At 42.3% G+C, this 22,052-nt stretch overlaps 1 protein-coding gene across 5 annotated transcripts in view; it reads left to right on the top strand.

Moving 5' to 3' along the window:
* Positions 1-22,052, top strand: part of PTPRT (protein tyrosine phosphatase receptor type T) — a 573,321-nt gene that overhangs the window by 464,855 nt on the left and 86,414 nt on the right. For all 5 annotated transcript variants that reach the window (XM_084537660.1, XM_084537664.1, XM_084537663.1 and 2 more), the window contains 2 exons: positions 8,954-9,227; positions 17,948-17,984. In XM_084537660.1, coding sequence (XP_084393786.1) covers positions 8,954-9,227; positions 17,948-17,984 — 311 coding nt within the window. The remainder of the gene's footprint in view (positions 1-8,953; positions 9,228-17,947; positions 17,985-22,052) is intronic.

Below are 22,052 nucleotides of genomic sequence, written 5' to 3'. Positions count from 1 at the left end.
TGCAGCGAAAGCCATATCTGTCTGCACTCATTATCTTTAATCTGCCAGCACAAAATAACATTGAACTGGAGAGATAGGGACTGGGCCTGCTCCACGGGGGAACAGCAGCTATTATGTCTAATCTGTGTTGCAAGCCAGGTCAGGTTTATGGAGATGGTGGAGATAATGGAACACAGAGCTTTGAAATGCCCTCTGGTTCTTTATTATTTTTTACTTTTTTATTACTATGATTTCCAGGAAGGTTAAACTGAGAGAATTTAAGGCATTTAAAAGAGTGATGCATATATAATTCAGGTAAATAGATGCAGCTGCAGTGTTCTGGTGGTCTGGGGATGGAAAGAAGGCAATATTGTGAGTATGGTTAGCATCTTTATGAGACCAAATGTTATAGCTGGAAAAAATGAGCTTTTAAGCACGCAAATCCTTCTTTTAGTCTGTAAATACTGACTCTCAATACAGTTGTCTTCTTGACAAGCGTTTACGTTTTGTGCGTGCTACCACATTTGTTTGCCATGCACAGGTACTGCTGTGATTATTAGACCTGCTCACAACTGCAGGGAAATATTTCTGGTTTTAGATTTCTTTAGATATTTGTCCTTCCTCAAAAGGATTTTAGTCACTGTTAGAAGTAATGGTGAGTAGAACATTATGAGGTTGAAATCACTAATTTTAATGTGTGTATACATATATGTATATGTATCTATACATATATATATGTAGATATATACAGACACACAACATAGCTGTTTATGTAGAGCATCATTGTATGTGCTTAGGTTTTGGAAGATCGATGAGGCGTTGCCCCTTTTGTGGGGTACACTTTTCAGAGAGGCTGTCTCCAGGTCACCTCTCTTCCCTAGCACTGCTGCTGCTCCATCTCTGCGGGTCGCATCTCCGGGGATGCACAGAAGTAGCATGTCTTTGATTTTGCCTTTCTTTTGAAGACTGTTTAGGATTAGCGTGAGTTCAGGCTGGAAACTCCAAACTGTATAAGAAAGGACATGCTGTCTGGTGGGTGGAAGATTGGACAGGGATATGGGGATTTGTTTATGTGCCCCTGATGCTGTGTGACACTGGGCAGGACGCTCGGTGCGCTTACTCCCACAGGTAGCTGTCACACCGCATATTCTGTTTGGGGACAATATGGGAGCATGGCTCTTCTCTTTACACAGAGCATGCAGAGATAGGCTCAGACTTTAAACTTTCTTACTTTTTTCTAGCGTCCATTTCAGTCACCATAGAAATTTAACTAAGCTTGGAGTGATAGAATACCCATAGTGTTAGCCAAGTGTGAAATCACCACCCTGTGTTTCATGAATTTCAGGGTAAAACATGCCTTGGAAGGCTAGTAAATCTAGACTGCTGAGCTGAATATGAGAGTGAATAAGAGACTCTTATCAGACTTCTTGATTAAATGGATTGCATTACTACTGGCTCTATCTCAGCCTCTCCCCCCCCCCCCCATAGCAATGTCAGTAATTACCTTTTTTTTTTTTTAATGTGGCTGAATTCTGATGTTTTCCTGGTGTTCTTCAACTTCAGAGAATATAGTAGAAGAGTTGTTTAATTTAAATGAGTGTTAAAAGAGCACGCAAAAATAACTTCAAAATGAAGGATCTCATGTAATAACTGCAATATGAGAGACTATTTCCTCAAGTAGCATCACTATTATGAGCTTTATTTTTGTGAATGCCTTCTTGCAGATGCCAAGAAGCTGATTTCTTTTAATGATTATATTGATGGCAGTGCAGCCCAATATTCATAATGGACTAGTTTTGGAATCTTTGAAATAGCCAAGTATATTGCAGGAGATGACATTGCAGGAAATCTTTATTTCATATTTTTTGCATAAAAATGTTTATTGAAAGCTAATCTTAACTTCAGCATATTGTGTTCCGCGTGGAGCTGTTTCAAAGCCGTTTGGAAATTGTAGCAATCTTTAATTGATTTTAATGGGTTAGAATCAGCCCCTAAATAGAGAGAAAATTGGAGAACAGTGTATTGGGTCCCTGTATGTACATCCTAGATGGCTATGAAACCCAGTTCATTATGTTTTGTAGATTAGTTTCAGAGCTTCTGATTAAAGGTGCACAGAAGATATTAAGGGTGAAATTTTGGAACGTATGAAGCAGGTAACTCGATTCCCAGGCGTATATTGGCACTTGTTTGAACCTAGAAACTGTCTGCAGAGTCAATTCTAATTCCTGAGCATTTGATTACAAGGCTGTGGGAGAAGGCTGCTGAGGAGATGTTCACCCTTATACCCAAAGGAACGTGGAGCTGTAGGTGCAGAGTATGTTCAGAGCAGTGGGACTCAGCAGCTGGCTTTATGACTGTTACACATCCAGTTCTTGTAAATTTTATTAGAAAATCACTTATGTTCTATAAGTCTTTTTTAGACTTTGTGGTTTTTGGTTGAATTTATTATAAAATCCCTTCTGCGTGAGTTCATGGGACGGCTGGGGGCATACTTTAAGAAGGGTCTCATTTACTATTTAATTTTACCTGTTTTAGAGTGAGCTCTATGGAGAACGGATAGATTTTTAAATGATATTTCTATTTTCCATCCCTATTATATTTCATCACATTTCCCATTAGGAGAAAACGTATGCCTGGATACTGAAGTGTTTCTGGCTCACAGAATCACTCAGTTTCCCCAGAACCTTTGTTTTCTGTGTGTGACTGCAATGAGCTCTCCTTTTTGTGGGTGGTGCAATCTTGCTTCTTGCTGCCTTTGTGGCAGAATTCAGGTTTTTAATAGGTACCTTTAAGAAACCAAAAATAAAGACGTTGATGCTACCTTTCCATCTCAGTTTGCATCACTGAAATCAACTTGGCCATAAAGTAAGCATCTGCACATACAATAGTTAACCAAAGTGCTAAATGGAGGATCAGGCACCACATCAACCCTCTCATCCCAGTATTATCTTGGGAGATGGCTCCTTGCTGACAGAATAAAGGCACTGAACTTAAATTGGTTCAACCAAATTTACTAGAGCATTAAGTTAAATGATAAGGAAAGAAGCTAACATGAGTACCTGTAGCGTGGGTGCTTTGCCATAACTGTCAATCTAAAAATGAAAGTTTGGCTTTTTGGGATCAGGACTGCCATGTTTAAATGTCACGCAAGGAAGTCGGTCCAAGGGGGGATTTCAGGGAGTGTTTCCAGCGAGGCCTCGTGTCTGGTCAGCCCGGCGTTATCTCTGCCTCCTGTGGGTTGGGAGGCCTCCACAGCGGGAAATTAGCCCGCAGTGTCTGGGGTTTCTGTGTGATATGCACCGAGGGTGTGAACCAGTATGTATGCTGAGAATACTCCCGTGGTCTTAAGAGTATGAATCTTAAAAAAACTTCCATCGTGAATTGGAGGAAAGAAGCTGGATTGGCTGTTGGCCCTTCTAATTATCACGCCTTTGCCCCTGTTTGTATGCACTCTTTATGCTCATCTCTGTGCAGCGTTAAGTCTCACAGATTGGTCAGACAGTATTTGGGGTTGATTTTCATGTGTTTGGGTAACCTTTTCAGAAGTGCTGCGTGTGCTAATTCCATAGAAGAGGTGCCACAAGGGAAATGCAATGTATAGCTCCACGTGGGCTGCTGTGTGCCTTCAGTCTGAGCTGGCACAGCTATTAGGATGGAAAAGACTTGCCCCATTCGTTTGCCCTTTTATGTCCTTCATCTTTGAATTAAGATAACTATTAATAAGGAAACCACTACCGTTTGGTGCTGTCTTATTTCCTGTAGCCTGTCAGACAGTTATCCTGAAAATACTGCATTCATTTGAACTAAAAATGAGAAGTCCCTGCTCTCTGTGGGGCGAACTACAATGCTTGCTCACAATCATCTGCGAAAAATGCATTGCAAAATCAGGCTGTACTAATTGCCACTTGTTTTTGTTCCCCAGGAGAAAATACTGTTGGAAATAATATACAGCTGGTAATGTGTTTGTGTGTTAAATATTAAAATTAAATGAAAAAAATATTAAATCTTTTAAATTTAAGAAAATTCAATACAAAAATGGGTCCACATGAAGTGCTTAACTGCTGAAGCATTGTTTCTTTAAAGCGTTAATAAGTCAGGTGAAGAGGTCACTGTAATATTAGGAAGAAATGGTATTAATTATCATTAATTAACTAACATGCTAGGATACCGAAGAGCGCAGACCAGATGCCAAATACTTTATGGAAAGCTCTGATACAGCTTTTCCTCCCGCATTCATGTGCATCATACATCCAAAACTTGAGTCTGGTTTAAATCCACGGTTAGATTTCTGGACAATTGCTTCCTCAGACCATCCTCAAATTGTGCTGCAAGCAGCACAAAAAGAAAAGGGCAGGGGAAAGCGAAGTCTAACAGAGCTCAGAGATCTCTCAGTAGCACAGAGACGGGGCTGTGACTTGGAATGTTGATTATCCACACTTGTGCTTCTACACTGAATAGAGAACTCAAAATTTAAGAGATTACCTCGTAGATGATGATAAGAGCACATTTTCTTCCTCTGCAGACAACATTTGTGCTGTGGCGACCATTATGGCTGGTGCTTTTATCAGTGATTTAGAATGGAGCTGTCAAAAACTTTAAAAAGCTTCTATTAAAGTAATGTGGTTTTATCTATATAAAACCTGTGAGATTTATCAGGGAAGTCAGTTTTGGCCTCCTTTTCTAATAAGTGTGTGGAGCTGCACAACAGGGCAGTGAGCTCTCCAGCCTTTCAGGAAGTCAGGCATTCGATTAGCGGCCCGGATTTGAGAATCCCTAGAGAGTTTTCTCTCGAGAGCAAAGCTATGGATATCTGGAAACCATTCTTTTCTTGCCGTTTATAACAGTGTTGCTTGTTTGCAGTGAGGTGGCTCGGAGTAGCTTAGCGCTAGGAAGGCAAGACCCCTGCTTCTGTTTCCCTGCAGCATGCAGATGTGTGCCTTTGATTGCAGTGTTTGCAAATGCGCCTGAATATAAAAAATTAAAATGAAATAGTAAGTTTAACGGTGCCTGCTTCCAGTTTATTGGTACTGAAGTTGTTATGTGGTATTGCTAGTTTTAATGCTCTGCTTTTGTTGTCTCTTTTAATATAATTTCAATGTATGACAGTGAAACTTTCTTTTATCCAGCTGGGCATTTTCAACTGATGTATTGATTCCTGCTATGAAAGCAGTGTTAGCTGATTCTGGCTGGAAGCAGTAGCTTTGAAGCTTGAGAGGAGGAAAGCCCCAGGAGATCTATGTTACTGCCTACCTGGTAGCCAGAATAAGAGCTAATAGAATAGTTTGGATATCTCCGCAGTATTTCCATTGCCCCCTTTTTGCCTTCCATCTAACACTTCTTTTCAGAAAAGTACTCCTCTTTCCTTGCTTGTAATCACAATGCTGTGTATTGCAAAATTGTCGGTCGTAACAAGCTGCAAATGGTTGACCCTGCTCGGCATCGAAACAGAAATGGGTCTGCAGCTGAAGTGCTTTTGCAGACCAAAAGGGCAGATCATACTTACGGAGTTTATTTTGAGTTAGAGCTTGGCTGCAATCTTAGGGGTCACGATCTGTCACGGAAAGTTATCATCTGCTGAGCAAAGTTGAATTACTTTTGCTCTTTTAGGAATTATTGTGGTAATGCACATGGTTTGGCCATCATGCTTGCTACCCAGAATTCCCACAGGAATGTTGTTTGGTTGTAGGATCATTGGCTTTTTGTTCCCATGGAAAGGCAAGCAGGAGGGAACCTTAGTGCTGCTGGTAGCAGGCACGTAACCCCTCGATGTGCCTTACAGCAGCTCGCTGTTTAATGCAGAGAAGCTGATACCTGGAAATGTCCTGAAGGCAGTTCAGGAAAATTCTGCTCCTAGGTTAAAAAAAAAAAAAAAAAAAAAAAAAAAAAAAAAGACATGAGGAAAAAACATAACCTGGAAAACAAAAATATGGCAGAAAAGCAAAACAAAAACTGTGCTTGTCTGTTTACTAGCTAGGGTTGAACTGTGAATCCTGCAGTTGTGGAGGGACTGGATCAAAATATCTGGATCAAAAAATGAGACACAGAGTAGTCATTTGGTAAAGGAACAATTTCCCAGAGTATCTTCAGTGCAGAGTAACCTTTGAATCTTTGAGAGTGGCCTCTCTTTTGGCCACTTGACCTTTGGGAGTGCCCGATTGACCACTACAGATAACGGAGAGCCTGAGAAGAGTGAGGCTGAAGGATGATGGTCACTGAGTCAAGCAGGTAGGGCACAGAGGTACAAGTGCTGTATCAGGTGATGTGAGCTAGGGCACAGGGGAAAAAAATGCAAAGTAATGCAATCAGTAACTCATTCTGTTTCACCAGAGAGTAGTTTTTTAGACAGAGGGAATAATGACAGCAATGCTGGCTCAAATACTTGTTTCACAGGAAAAGAAGGCAGTATTCAAGCAGGAGATTAATGGTGTTTTAACGTGAACACAAATGGGATATCTATTACATTTCAGTTGAATGCTCATGAACGTGCCGTTGTGCTTCCAGAGACATCTGAAAAGATTCCAAAAGAAAAAAGAAAAAAAACAAAAAAACATTAAAAATAAGAAGTAAAATTTCAGGTCATTAAAAGGGTGAGTTGTCCTCATGAAAGGAAGAAATATGCATTAATGGCTAAGTAGGAAAGCTAAAATGTGAACGAATAGAGGCAAAAGAGTATTTGTTATTAGGTTCGGTGTGCATCAAAGCTGTTGCTCATGATAAAAACTGCGTGTAATAGTGGAGTAGGTATGGGAACAGTCAAGGGTGAAACCGAGAATGTCTTCAAAGATGAGCAAGTTCTCTGATTATGGAAGGAGTTCATTTGTCTGGCTACTAATGTCCCTGGGAGCTTCCCCTTCTAAGAGAGAGAGGTTTGTGGGCTCACCACATGCAAGGGGGGTAACAAAGAGAACGAGGCTGTCCTTTGGACACTGCAGGGATGGGGAGGTAGGAAGAGGGAACCCTTGGCCCATGTCTAGGCTCAAAGGAGATTTTATTATGTTTATATGATGATTTATATACGCCTGTGTATTACACAGAAAACTTCTTCTATAACTGGCAAGGACAGACTTTTATGATTGTATACAGCAGAAAACAACCACTTCTTAGGTAAGAAGGCATGTGGCAAATGCCAATAGGAAGGTCTGCCACAATTTTGCATGCTTTTGTCAGAAAAAAAAAAAAAAAAGCTTCCTTTTGTTTGGCGGCAATGTAGATTACTATTGCCAAAGTGAAGTGTGAGAATATGAATCTGCAGATAGCCTCTTAGTAAAGGGTGTCCAAAATGGCAAACTACAAGTTCCTATTGCTAAGGTTTAGGTTTAAGTTAAACAGGCTTTTTCTTACATCTCCTACTACGCCCTCGATGAGGATACATAGTGTTGCTGAGAAACCTGATTATCATTTTAGAAATCAACAAATAAACACCAGAGAAGGTTTAAAATATTTTATTAAGACTTCCTATAACAGCAGGATTGAGGAAAGTCTTCCAAAGCACTGACAGGGCATCAGTAAAGACTGCAGTCTGTACAGCTGCTGGGTGCTCCTGCTGCATTAGCGAACATTAATAGCATCCTAAGCAGCCTACACGAGGACAGTTTAAATTGTAAGCGATTCATAAATTGGTGATATTTGTAAAGATTATTTGCTTTCGTGTCTAGCAGTGGGAGCCTGCTTTGCTGCGAGCTTGCCAAATGATTCGCTGACCTCCTCATTGTGAGCAGTGAGCGTGCCAGATACCCGCAGTCCTGAAATAATAGTGGGTTCGAAACCACGAACAAGGTTTTGTTTCCCTCCTGCTTGCTGAAGGTGCCAGAACTTTGCTTCCCACAGAAGCACTGGTGAGCCATTACTATGCTAGGAATTTTTCACACCAATCTTCCCGCAACAATGAGCCTGTTAAAGCAGGGACAGGGATCCGCTGCTGGCTGTTTCCAATCTTTTAATCGATCTCCCCTGTCCAGCTAAACAAAGGACCAGTCTGACACAGACAGGTGAGGGCTGTGTATGTGAATACCCTGACAAAAAGTAAAATGACTGCGGCGCTATCTTTCTTTGTCAAAGGGCTGAGAGGTGTTAAGCAGACAGTAAACCTGCCTCAGCTGTAGCAGCACTGAAGTAAAGGGCTTTGTTAACTGTCTGCGGAAAAAGCAGAGTGCATTTGAATGCAACCTCCTTGAGCCTGCAGGAGTAAGCTAGAAATGACAAGATTGCTATTACGTATCATACAGACCAAAGGCTTAGCAGAAATCGAAAAGTATTAACATTTCATAGAGCTGGAAAGAATATCAAGAGCTGCTGTTGTTTCCTGAAACAAAAGTGAATTGGAAGAGAGATGAAGCCACCTGCTCATATAAGCTGCTATATAAACCAGCCTTTTAGTGATGGAGGATAGGAGGAGACTTGCACACCAGGAATTACTGCTAGAGAACTTCTTATTCCAGGCTATATCTCAAAAAGAGATGTGAGACGGAGCCAGAAATAGGCACAGTCTTAGAAGTTATGGGACACTTTTTTGTTTGTCTGAAATGGTTCTAGCACCCTGAAATTGTTTCAAAAGGGAGCTGACAACCTGTGGACATTGCCACTTGTGGATGCCCCCCTCCAATGCAGTCACCATTGGGCCAAGCCAACAATTAACATTTCAACCTGGTAGCTGGAAAGGAGACAATCTTCTTTCTAATATTCAGCACATTAAAAGTTTGCTGTTGACTGGATGTTGTGGTAGTTACTCCTTTTCCCAAAGTGTGACGTGATTGAAGTCTTTTCTTACTTTCACTAAATCAACAGAGCAAGTGAACCAGCTCCGTGCCCACATAACAGCGGCTGCCCCTGTTACAGGGTGCCAAGAGCTGTTTGCTGTCATGCCCTAGCTGAGTTTTTGTTACTTTCCCATTTGCTTTTGTTGTTGGAAACCTTCTTGATACCTCAGGCTCACAGGGCTCTAATCTCACCTTCCTCTCTCCCCCTGCTCTCTTAGTGTCTACCAGCTTGTTGTCAAGGAGGAGAAGCTGCAGAAAGCCCGGAGAGCTGCGGACATCATTGAATGCTTCTCTGTCCCCGTCAGCTACAAGAACGCTTCCAGTCTGGACTCCCCGCACTACTTTGCAGCCGAGCTGAAGCCCATCAACCTGCCCGTCACGCAGCCGTTCACGGTGGGCGACAACAAGACCTACAATGGCTACTGGAACGCCCCGCTTTCTCCCCTGAAGAGCTACAGCATATACTTCCAGGCTCTAAGCAAGGCAAATGGAGTAAGTGCAGAAAAAAATGAATCTGGATCTGTACAAATGGTTACCTCTACCCTCCCCACCTTTCTTCTTCCCTCTCCATCAGATGCCAGTTTAAATCCTCATTACCACCCTTTTGCAGGAATTTGATGAAAATTAAATGTGCTTCATTCATTCATGTGCCGTCCTTCATTCAAGCCTCTCTGTGATGCCTGGATGCAATGAGAAACCTGTAGGGGAGCCAGGCGATGAAAAGTGCACCTGGTTTATGAAGTGAATTGTTTAGATTTTTTTTTTTTCCTTGCAATTGCATTAATGTTAGAGTAGGGGCTATTGTCCTTATGAAAAAACATAACTGCTCCATCCTGGCAATCATCAACTCACCGTGCTTGTGATTTTTCAAGAAAAATCCAAGAACTACCCAAACAAGAAACAAGAACTACCCAAAAGCTATGAAGTTGGATTACCTTGTAGCCTGTGTTTGGTTGCACCGTAATTTTGCAGTTATGGTTGAGATTTTCAGCTTGAGTGAAATGTAAGTCGCACTGCAGAGGGAACTATGTACATGTCTTTCTTAGTCCCTTGGGATATCCTTGACTATATTTTTACATATACTTATTCTGTGATATGAAATTTAAAATGGAGACTTTATAGGATCACAGAATGGTTTGGGTTGGAAGGGACCTTAAAGCCCATCCAGCGCTGCCCCCAGCCCCATCCAGCCTGACCTTGGAAACAGTCTGCTCTGTTCTCAGATTCAAATGCCACACACATCATGCCCAACAAGTACAGTCATAGGAAAACTGAAGGGCTCTTTTCCCACTTAAATTCTTTTATTCCAGCCTAAAGTAGTTTGTGACCTTCTCTTTTAACTCCCCTGCTGCAGGTCTGTTCTGCTAACGGTGTACAGGCCAGATCCAGTCCAGTCATTCTCCTTCCTCCCCTTTGACTCCCCTAATCGTTTTTTGTTATCACATACATGCTACAAATTGACACTCCAGCCTTCTGAAGAGGCAGCATTAACCTGTCGTCAGGACGTTGGGCTGCCGACTGTGTCATTAGCACATTTGCCAGTGCATTCATGAATCCAGTTTTTACCTGGGTAAATTCTCTAAGACATCACCTCTGAAAGAACAAAATTAGAGAAGTCAGTCGAAGGTGAATGGTGTAGGCTTTGATCTCGACTTGGGATAGTGTCTTTTATGCCCAAAAGACAGCCACACATCACAGAGAACTGTGCGCTGTTTAGCAGGCTAGCAATGCCAATGAGTGCTCACAACATATCTTGCTGTTTTACTGCCTCCATTTATCACTATTCTCCTGCAGAGTTTCTGCTGTGTGACTGACAAGCACAAATCTCTTCAATACTGTGCTGTTTTTCACCTTGGTTTCCCTTCTAGTTGGTACGGTTTCCATTCAGCACTACTCAATTAATTCAATTTTGGATTTGCCTTTATAAAGGAAATTGTGAAATATATGTACATGTCTCTCTGTGTCTAGTTAGTTCCCCCTTATGTGATAGTTAATTGCTAGTGAATGGATCCCCAGGGAAGGAAAAAAACCCTTTATTTGCTCAAGTACAATATAATATGCCATAACTGGGTAATATGAATGGAAATGTAGGCTTCCCTTGGCATTCTGGATTAAGGCAGCAATAATGTGCAGCTCCTGCTTTTTCTGGAGCTCTGTAGCTGACAGGTTGCACCACACTGTATGTACAAGGTCATAAGGACTCAGAAAAGTGTGGCTTCCTTGGGCTGTTCAGATAGGAACATAAGGCTGTAAAAAGGACCTTTTAGGCTTAAGTAATTAAGTCTATGCAGCAATTAATAGCTTGTGAGGGTATGGATAAGAAGTACAACAAACCCATACACAGTTGAGCAAGCAATTGTGTTACATACAAAGTTGAGCAAGACAAACCCATACACAGCTGAGCAAGCAATTGTCTCTTGTGTTACTAATTCATATTAGTGCAGTATATGGGTACGTGTCCTCAAAGTGCAGAGGTACTGGGAAAAATAGAGATGAATTGTCCCAGAGTGCAGTCTGAGTCTGCAGATGAGTAGCTGTGGAACCTCATTTTTCCTGCCAGAATCCTTAAGGCCCACATTTCAAACACTTGGGCCTGATTTGCATACAGGGTTTTGCAGCCAGAAATAATAAGTTTGCTTTCATTCCCAGAGCTGTTTACAAGTATATGATGTATTTAAGAGTTCTGGGTGTTCAATTAGCTCAACAACCTGTAGTCTTTGACTGTAGTCTTCATCAAGCCTACCAAAATCTGTGGCTTCAATAAGGCTTTTTTTTTTTTTTTTGCACATCTGCGAAATATCTGAGATAGTGACAATTTAGCACAATTAAAATACAGCCTTATGTTCCCTTGCACATGAAAAACTTAGTAGAACATTGCCACTCGATTTTTAATTAGGTCGTTGTATAGTTTCATTAATCACTGACAGTCCTGGAATGAAGAAACTTCTTTCCCCACCTGGAACTTGCAATGAGAAGTCTTCGTGCAGTGAACTGTAACGTCTTCCTTTGGAAATGTAGGGTTCCAGGGGGAGCTTAATGTGAGGAAACATTCTGTGTTTGGTCAAAAAGCTTGATTAGGAGGAGGTAGTGGTGTTACGGGAATTCTGCATTGTTTCATCTCCTCCATACGTGGAGGGTTGTGCTCATTTGGTGTTCTTGTCTGCTCTGTAGCCATTAGCCATGATTGTTGCATTGAAAGGAACATAATTAACAGCTGGATGCAAAACAAGTGTAGCAAATTGCTGCAAAATCAGATCACGAGCTTTCCTGCCTTCTCTTGTGCGGTGTTTACTCGTTTTTTTGAGAGCCTGAATAAGATAGCTGTAACTTGCTGAATTCTGTGGACAGTTACATGAAACGTGGTCAGCGTAGTGTTGCTTCCAGACAAGGGTCTGAATAGAGCATGTGTGGACCAAAGTAGTTTTCTGCTTTGTTGTACAAAACTCTTCCAAATCCTGTGAATTTCCCTCCTGGGCTGTTGAAAGCCAGATGCTGAACTAAAAAATGTCAGAGTTTAAGAGGGGGACCAAAAAAAAAAAGAGAAAAGGTAAACAGAAACTCCGGGCTTTGCAGCAGGGTGGGTGAGAAGCACGAATAGTTCCTGGTTATTTGTTAGGAGCAGTTAGTACATGAGGGGACACAGAAGGAGCAGACAACTGGCCTTGCTGTCCTCTGGCAGGACCTGCACACACGCCATCCCCTCCATCCAGGTAGTTAAGGGACATTTGCTGTTTGAGTGCCACCTGCTACAGATGGCTGGCTGACAGAGCGTGAAGCTGGCCGTGCCTGTAAAACCTCCCCATACTCAGCCCCTTTAAAGCACCAGCCCTTGCAGGGTTTGTCCTGTGAAAGGTGAGGCTTGGGTGGCAACACCCTGACACCCCTTATCTACTCTTGTCCGGATACAGGCTTAATAGTCAAAGCTGAATGTTGCCTGTGTTTCTTATCTGAGCTGTTGTGGGTGGCCGTTTCTGGTTAGTGATCCAGCAAACACACTCAGGTGGGGAGGATTTTTCGCTGCTCTGAAGCCTGCCTGAATTTTTGAGCAGCTCAGAAAATGGAGCTTCCTAGAAATCCTTTCCCTAGTTGCTGCATTTTACCTCATTGAGTTAAAATGAAATCCGTAATGGCACAGTTGCAATCAATAACCTTTGGCCATTTTTCCTCGAAATGGGAGATGCGGCAGGAGCCTTTGTGACGCAGCTGGAGATGATGTGGAGGATGATGCCAGCTGCTCCTGCAGCCTGGTGGTCCAACAGGTGAATGATGTTTTCAGGCCAGAATTGTGAAAAGTAGCTCCACGGGAATCAATGAGAATATTATTTTTGAAGGAATGATAGACTCTACAGAGTTTCTCATTGATTTTTTTCCTCTCTAATGACTTGTACTACATGCACAATCGGGCAGTTCATTATTGCCAGGGGACTTCAGGCTGGATTTCTGGATGCTGACAGGTCTGCTCACAGCATACAGCATACTTCTTGTGGATGATTTTGGAGGTATGGGTAGAGCTGCCAGCAGGGAGGTGACATTGATCCCTGTGGAGATGGCCCACAAAAAGCCAGTGAGGTACTGCAGTTCAGCACGAGCCCTACTCTGAAAACCAGTGTGGTACCAAGGCTGCTTACGTTGCTTTTGCCAGCAGTCGACCGGCTCTGAGGAGCTCGGAGTTCAGTGGGATTTCAGATGTACAATTTTGTCCAATGTTGTTTACGGCTCCTTACTGTCATGTTGTGGCTTCTGGGGCAGAAATGAAGCAGCTGTGGATACACATCACTCTTTGTAAGCCCTTGTTTCCACATCCAGCTGGCCATCTTAGGCCATAAGATGTGGGCCTGAGAGTTTTCTTGGTAGTTATACTAGTTCTGTGAATAAAATCCTGTAATCGCCCTCACGTTTGGGAGACACGGGTAATCAATGATTAACTAAATATGCTTGAAATAACTTTCTGTTGTAAATAATGAAAGTCCAAACCATTTTGTTAAAGCTCGCTTCTCCAAATAACACAGACTAAAAATAGCTGGTAATTGGAAAGGCAATGCTAGACTTAGCTTAGTCTCACGGAGAGCTAGCAGTTTCCTGGAGTTGGCAGTAGAAATTATAGGGGAGATCATAGACCCTGCACAGATATGTACACGTGATTGATTTTAAAGACAGCAAACAGCTGGCCTCGGTGGAATAAAAAAAGAAATGTGTGATGTAGAGTTCTCCCGAATTTGGGAAAAAATTGTTAAGAACAACACCACCAAAATTGATGAGGGTGTTCAGTGGCCAGAAGAGCAGTTCCTGTCCGTGGGGAGCCCACAAGCACACTCAGTGCGGGTCTGGGGCTCGGGGTGCTGAAGCTGAGGCCAAGTGGGAGACCAGTAATTACCTGTGTGTGCACCAGCAGAAGTTCAAGTTACCTGTCTCCAGTGTGAGCTGCCTGATGAAACTAGTGCCCGGGGCAGGGCAGCGCTGAGCGGGACGTCTGGGGACAGCAGCTTCCACCCTGGTGGCGGCAGGTTCTCCCTCAGACAAGAAAGGCACTGCTTAACTAATGCAGGGTCATAATAATAGGAAAGGAGAGGGAAAAAAAAAGTGGCTGTGAAAACAGATGGAGGAAGAAGCTCTGCTTCTTTTATTGTTCATAGTCTGTAAACAGCAAGCTGTCATTTTAAAAGAAAAGAATAAAGTCATTTGGCCTTTTAGGTTGTGAAGATGCAGCTGTCACATAAACATATGTCCTGCTGCCCTCCTAGCCCTTGTCTGCAGAAAATTGTTCCCATCCAAACACTAAAGAGACAGAGGCAGAACTTGTCTTATTATCATCCTGTGCACTTCAGTGAAAGGTGCATTTAGGAACCTAAGTAATTAGTAAATGGCATCAGCTCCCTTTCTTTGAAATGGAAAAACAAAAAACAAGCTGCATTAAAGGAATGAAAATTCAGAGTGATGCTAAAGCAGGCTCGTGGCATGTAGATGTGAGTGTCTGTGTGAGCTGCTGACAAAGACTGCTTACCCGGCTTCTCAGCACCAGTTATGTCTTCTTCAGAGTCTTCAGCTCATCCTAACAGTAGGTCCAGGTCTGCCCTGCAGGAACAAGCCACCAGCGCTTCCAAACACAGTCTTCATCTGCTGTGTGTCCATGGTACATGCACTCAAAAATTTAGGGTTCAGCCTTGAGTACAGGCACATTACAATCATGTTTTGTTCATATTAAAGTAAGTTGCAGATAACCGACCTATATAACTGTGTTACAGTAAACATACAGATAGCTGTAATGTGCAGTCAGCTTTCTGGATGTGAAGCAAGTTGGAACAATGAAGGTTGGATCAAGAGATGTAGGTCGTATCCACGCAGGTGAAAATGAAATTGTTTTCTAATTCCAGGATTTCAGTTAAAATATGCTTGCATTGTTCACTTACTGCTTGAAAATAAAATGTCTGAGATTCCATAACCTGGCAGTGCCGTACAGTCCAAGTAGCAGTGATACTGGGACCTTAATTTGCATTATTCCTGTGACTTAACCCGTAATACAAAAGAGGTGTCTTGTTCCAGATATGTGGGATCTTGGGTCATCATTGGGATGGTTGTAGGCATGAGGTCTTGTAAAACTTCTGTGATATAATAAAATGGGATTTATGTATCCAAATGCTTGAAAGAACATACGGATACAATCAGGAGACTGAAATTTGGGGAAATTTTTTTATTATCCCTTTATCATTATTTATCGCGTAATGGCTTTAAGCCATCTGGATGAATTATTTATTCCTGTTTTGCTATTGGCTAAACAGAAGCATCTTTACTGTGAAGAGGTAAACACCTTGTCTGAATCAAGAGGAGTTTTTCAGAAAACAGATGTGATTATGGGAAAATGGTTTTTACTGTTTTGAGATAAAAATGTGTTCTGTTTATTGGCAAAAAGAGTTCAGACAGACAAATCACAGTACCAATCAAAGAAAAATACAGTAAACGGAATGTGATCTCATTTTTTGTGAGACACCAAAGAGGTGAGCAGTGGGTTGATCAATGAGGTGGTCAATGGGAATCAAAGGAATAATCAGCCTAATCAGGATTATGGGCTGAGCTCCGTTCTTCAGACTTGGCATCCCTGGTAGCTGGATGCCTGGTGTCTGTGCAGGTTTCTTTTATGTTTTCCTTCTCAGAAGACACAATTTGAAATAAATTTCTGAAGTCCAGATGTCTTGTTCCTCTGGCGATTGATTACCCTTGCTTCTGGCAGTGCCAGATCACTGTCTTCTAATAACTGCGATTGGCTGTGCTAAATACAGCAATTAGTAGATGTAAATGCAAACAGAACACACTGCATCCTGTCTGCTCAAATTACCCTGTGGGAGGGTAATGTGCAGGAATATGCACGTGCTCAAATGAGATCAGTTACAGCATCATTGACGAGATTTCATTTTTTGTTTTCTCACCTTTTCTTCTCTCAGCATTGACGAGTTTCTCCAGCTTTTTGTTGCCCTTTGAAGCTAGCAGAACTCAATAGATACACAAGAAAATTGTCCACAACACGATATGTGCAAGTGCCTACCGACTCTTAGACCGCAAAAAAAATGCTATCTTGGTATTTATTTTATTTATTTTATTTTTCATTACTGATTTTCCAGGTCATCTTTACTCGGATTGCAAAGTACATCAGATCTGTCTTCTGATTCCCAGCATTATTTGCTGAGGCTGTGCTCTGAAAATAAAGCTGTGTTTTTCCCGCTTCATATAACATCACTAGTAATAAAGATTTTTGATTTCCAGAATAGCTTGCATTTCAAGCTGGTTATACACGAGGCAGAGATGAACGTGGAGCGAAGTTGTACAGCCGTGTTGATACTGCAGTGTCAACAGCTGCACAGGTTGTGTAGAGGAGCTCTTTTTGAGGGAGAAGAGAGGTCAGTGCACCAAAGAGACGCCTCCAGTTTGCTGGGACAAACAATAACTCGGTGCCTCACTGAGGGCTGTGTGGTTCGGAAAGAACATTTGTGAGGCTGATTTTTGCAAGGAGGGCATGAAAAGAGGTCAGAGAAAATTGGTCTTGTGTTCCCCAGCGTGTGGGTCCTGCACTTTTCCCAGTCCTGTATGCAATGTGAGTGTGGGGAGAGCAGCACGCTGGGACTGCCCGTTCCTGCTGGAGCTGAGGAGGGCCTGCTGCAGGGGGAGCAGCATCCCTCTATGCAAGAGCAAATTCAGACTTCACGGTCTTCATCTTACTGCTTGAGGCTGGAACAAGGTGCTCAGCAGTGCGCTTGCACCATGTTGTTCCCAGGGCCCAGGCAGTATCCATATTAATGTAGTATTGTTCCATACGGTAATTTATGCGGTATTCATTACACCTGAGACATGTACAGGAGCATGTAAAGGCATAAAGTGCTAAGAAAACCCAGCAGCAGATTCCTGCCTGACAAAGGCAGGTTTTTATCCGAAGTAACACACTAAGTTGGCAATGGTGCATTGGACGGAAGCAATCCGTGCTAGTAAGCGATGCAGGATGGGGAATTTGGGATACCAGAAAGGATTTATTTTCAGTGGAGATGGCCCGAGAAGGCTGCTGAATTTGAGCTTTTAGTTAAGCCAAATAATACAGTGTTGCTGTTCAGATCCAAGCTCCTGTTTACACAGATCTGCGGACTCTGAGGTGGATTGCACAAAAGCGTTGGGTTTTATCCCAGCTCTGCAATGAAAAACTGCAGTGGTCGGGGTTGTGTTTGAATGGCTCATTTGGCAGAACTAGCCATACAACATGCTGTTTTGCTTCACATACATATCAGAGAGCTGAAATATTCAAATGACTGTTTAGGTGTCTGTTTGCCATGTGTTTAAATAAATACCCAATTTGCAGTAATGGTGCATGAAAATTAGATGTACAGATGCATGTGCTTTTGACCCAAAGCTTGTCTGCCTATTACAGACCAGGTCATTTAGCTGGTAAATTCTATTAGTTAATCAGGCAGTTATGCAGGACCCATCACTCACACACTGAGTGTGGAAACACGTGTCACTCTAACTTCCCAACAGCTAGAGAAGCAGCTGCATGCGAGTCCATTAGGATGGAGTATTTTCTGCAACTCAAACTGTTGGTGGTATTTTCAGAGATGAAGTATTATAAAAATGCTTATTTGTTTTCGTACCTTTGTATAAGGAATGTGTGTTTGTAGGAGATGGGCAAATTACACACCTTGATGTTTTCCTTTCTCTATTTTTTTTTTTATTTTCAGGAAACAAAAATCAACTGTGTCCGGCTGGCAACAAAAGGTACGTGGGTCTCTTTTTTTCTGCAAAGCACAATGCCAGCAATATAAAAGCTGCAGTGGTGACACAACTTGATTACAGTTACTATTCATGGTGGAAGCCTATTATTATTATTACTATCGTTATTTATTATTATTATTATTTTATTTTTGAAGGAAGATACTGAAGACCGAATATGTTTCCAGAGCCACTTCACTATATGTGTAAACCCTGTTATTTCTGAAGACAGGGTATCTCTCTCTGTCTCTCTGTGGTTCCTCCATTCCCTTGTTCTATCGACAGCTTTCCTGCCCCGAGGACCATTCTTGCTATTGGCAGAATGTGACTGAAAAAGCTTCCGATTAATTTCGTTTTCTCCGTAACTGCATAAAGTAGATAAGTAAAAGAAGATCTCACGTAAGCCTGACTTTTAATAGGTTTTGAAAATCCTGACCTTGAACACAGCAGGGCACAATTCTTATATCACACCATTTTCATGGTATAATTCAGCGAACTCATAGAGCACATTTCTTATTTTCATTGCATTACGTTCAGAATAGGCCTAGCGTTATCACTAAGCAAAACAGATACAAATGATTTGGCAAAATGTTGTTAAGATGCAATGCTTTGATCCCCAGGCTGCTTCATAAGGTGTAGCTCTTGGGGGACCAATGATGACAATGTCTGGGTTACTTCTTGGAGTTTAGAGATGCTTTTAACAACTCTTCTAAGGACTTCAAAATCACCCCAGGGAACACTTTGCCAGCAAAGGTGTTGGTAAGGCAATTTACTTGTAACACAAACAGAGTAGCTGTAAAAAGACTTCCTCAACACATATCAAGTCTCAAAATGAGTTGTAAGGAAATTATAGGATAATTACCATGGGCCATGCTAGAGGGAGCTCTCCATTTCCCAAACTTGGGAATGTATCTTGTGCTCTCACTTTGTTGTAATGTGGAAGAACCATTACTGCCTGGGGAGTATTTCTGGAGTTTTAAAAATAAATAAAAATGGGCAGGAACTCATGGCCCTTTTCCCTAGGAGGCACCACCCTATTTCACCCTCCAACCTTCATTCTTCTCACTCCTGCCTTGTTGCAATAACAGGAGTCAATTTTAGGGAATTTCCCCTGTTGATTTCTACTTCAGCACCTACTGAGGAGTTGGGAGGGATCAAAGGAGCCCCAGCTAACAGCTGCTGCATAGCAACAGGGCATTTTCTGTCTTGATGTGGAGCCACTGCCCAGTAGTGCACTCCTGAAGGCAGCACATTGGGGTGCAGGCATTGTGTGGGGTTCCCACCTGCGCAGCTGCAGTCGGTGCTGAGACCTGGTGCTGCAGCCAGGGAGGGCTGTAAGCGGTGTCACCACTGAAAGCTAAGAAGAATGAGCAATTTCTGCCCTCTCTCCCTTTAATTTATGGCTCTGGGGGTCTCTCTATCCTCTTGTTGCTTCCTCTTTAGAAGTTCCTCATAGAATTTTCCTTTAATTCATTTCTCTGGGTTATAGACATTCTGTGTGTCTCAGTCTCCTGTCCATTCCCCCTTGGGTTTTCTGGTCTATGGGTAGTGGCGTGACCATGTGGGGCGTCCTCTTTTGGCTTTCTGGTGGTAGAAAGATAAAGAGCAGGAGTGGGTAAAGTCTGGTAAAAAGAGTCTGCCCAGGGTTTTCCCAGAGCATGCCTGAAGGTCTCTTTGTGAGCTCAGAGAAACTGGATTAATTCATTTTTAGAAACCTTTAACTTCTCCCACTTCAGTGGTTGCTATTTTTGGAGTTGGTGGATGAATGTTGTCACGTTAACAGAAAAGATACTTGCTTTATGATTATTGTTCAAATAAAAAAAAATAATAATAATAAAAAAACAAACTACATAGCTTGATAGCTTAAGAAGTTCCATTTTTAAGCGATCTTTTGATTCTCACAGTCTGATTTGGGTACTTCAAACAAGGCTCACATAAGTGTTTGACCCTGAACTGACTTCTGCTAATGGATTTAATTTTCATCAACCTGTTAGGTCACGAAGAAGAGTCAGCAAGCTACCCTTATTCTATTGTTTCTGAAAGATGGCTCCTTTTAAAAAAAGATCTCTTACTAATATTAATTTGATAAGAAAAATAAGAGAGCTGGGTAGAGCCTGATACCTAGAATTTTTTGGTGATCTTATTCTTTAGCGTTTTTCTTGATTGACACGAGTGGGAAAGGACAAAAAAATACAGTAGCTCTAGTGTTTATTACTGTCCCGATGAATGTGGCTTTTGATTTATAGGCACGTCCTGCTTCTTTATATGTGGAGTGTGGAAAATTTCTGTAGAAATCTCCACACTCCCTGTCCTTGCTCTGAGTGTGGCAATTTTGTATTTCTTAATGTCTGACCATTAACAAGGACACTGGAATGTAGCTGTGGCTAATTTTATGCCAGTTTTGGCTTTCCAAACGTACAGTGCTGGCTACAGCACACAAACAACATAGCACCACAGGCAGATTTATAGCCTTAATAATTTAACAACCCATTAACTGTCCATTGCTGGCAGCTGAACAGTAGCTAAACAATGGTTCTGTGGTTTGTGGATTTTCCATAATTTAAAATTTTTTATGTCATGGGGCTGTATTCCATCCTTGTATCAGCTCTTTATGAACAGAAGGACTTGGCCACTCAGCATCCAAATCCTGTAGAGGGGTTTGTATCTGCCCCATCTCTACCGGGGTGGTGAAACAGAGGAACTCACAGAGCTATCATTACACTGTGATGTGACCAAAGACTGAGAGTGGGGATGTTCTAGCTGACCTACTCTGTCATGATGTCTTCTGTCTGCTCATTAGGCTGATTATCTTTAATAGCGTTGCCCTGTATTTACCTTCATTTGCATTGCTGTCTCTGAGGATGAGCGACCCTGTGTTCTCCCCTGAACAGAATGATCAGAGCTGCTAGCAAAGATACCACGGTGGTGTCTTCAGTAAGAGGCAAGAAGAAGAAACTTTTTGGAGTTAGGCTGAAATTAGCTGGGCTAATCTCAGCATTGACAGCTTTAAAGGTCCACTTAGACTTTGTACAAGAGAAAATGAAAATTTTTTTGTTTTGTTTGTTTTTCAAATTGATGCAACAAAATAGATGCATACTACAGACTAAAAGTTCACTTCTGGCTACTGGTGTAATTTTTTTTCCATTCCTACAGATTTGACACCCCAGTAGCTCCATTAGTGTTAGTGCAATGGGTTCTGATTCACACCAGTAACAGGAAGATAAGAATCAAGTCACGTTTAAGCGTGGCAAGTGTTCTCCTGAAGTGCTGGATTAGCAAGGGCTGGAAACATGAGTGTGGGAGTAATTAAGCAATAAAAAGTGTTAGGCAGTGTGGTACTGGGGGATTGCAGCACATCTTGGGTGTTGCTGCAAGGCACCTGCTCAGAAGCTGAGGAGCTTTAATTACTCGAGAAGCGCGTGAGGCTGTTCCGTTGTCGCTACTTCAGCAGGCTGAGAGGCAATTTGCTTTGTATGTCCCATTGCCTCAAGACCAATAAAATGGATTTAGACAACTCTTTCAAAAAACGTTCTAGTCCATTAAAGAGTTTTTGGATGTTTCCCACTTTGTCCTCCTCCTGTTTTGTGTTGCTGAGATGTCATTTTCACCATAGACTGCTCACATCAACCCCTGCTCAGCTCAGCTCGGCTCCACACAGGAGCTGCTTCTCATCTGTCATGGGGTACCCTCTTCTGCAGGTTTTTCCAGTGTGCTGCTCCTTGTTAGATGAACTTGATCCTCCTGGTCCCAAGAAAGATCTCTCACATCTTGGTGTGTTGGCTTCAGTGTCAGGGAGGGTGTCAGCATTTCAGAGCACAAGGTCATGGCACCAGTGGTGCACCCTCCAGAGCAGAGCCGGTGGGTGCCCAGGCAGGCAGGTGCATGGATTGAGCTCGTGTCCTCCTGTCAGGCATCTCGGTACGAGTGGCTGATGTCAGTGGAAGGGGCCAGTGGCAGAGACTTGTCATCAGCCTTTGCTGTGGTGACATTCAACAGTCCCATCAGAAAGCTCCCTGTGTTTGTCCAGTCTGTGTAACCATTTCATGCTTTGCCAGTGAGTTTTCAATCCACAGG

Source organism: Aythya ferina (assembly GCF_964211825.1).
Source record: "Aythya ferina genome assembly, chromosome: 16".
Lineage (NCBI taxonomy): Eukaryota > Metazoa > Chordata > Aves > Anseriformes > Anatidae > Aythya > Aythya ferina.
The sequence above is the reverse complement of the archived record's forward strand: the minus strand, read 5'-3'. Positions and strand labels throughout refer to the sequence as shown.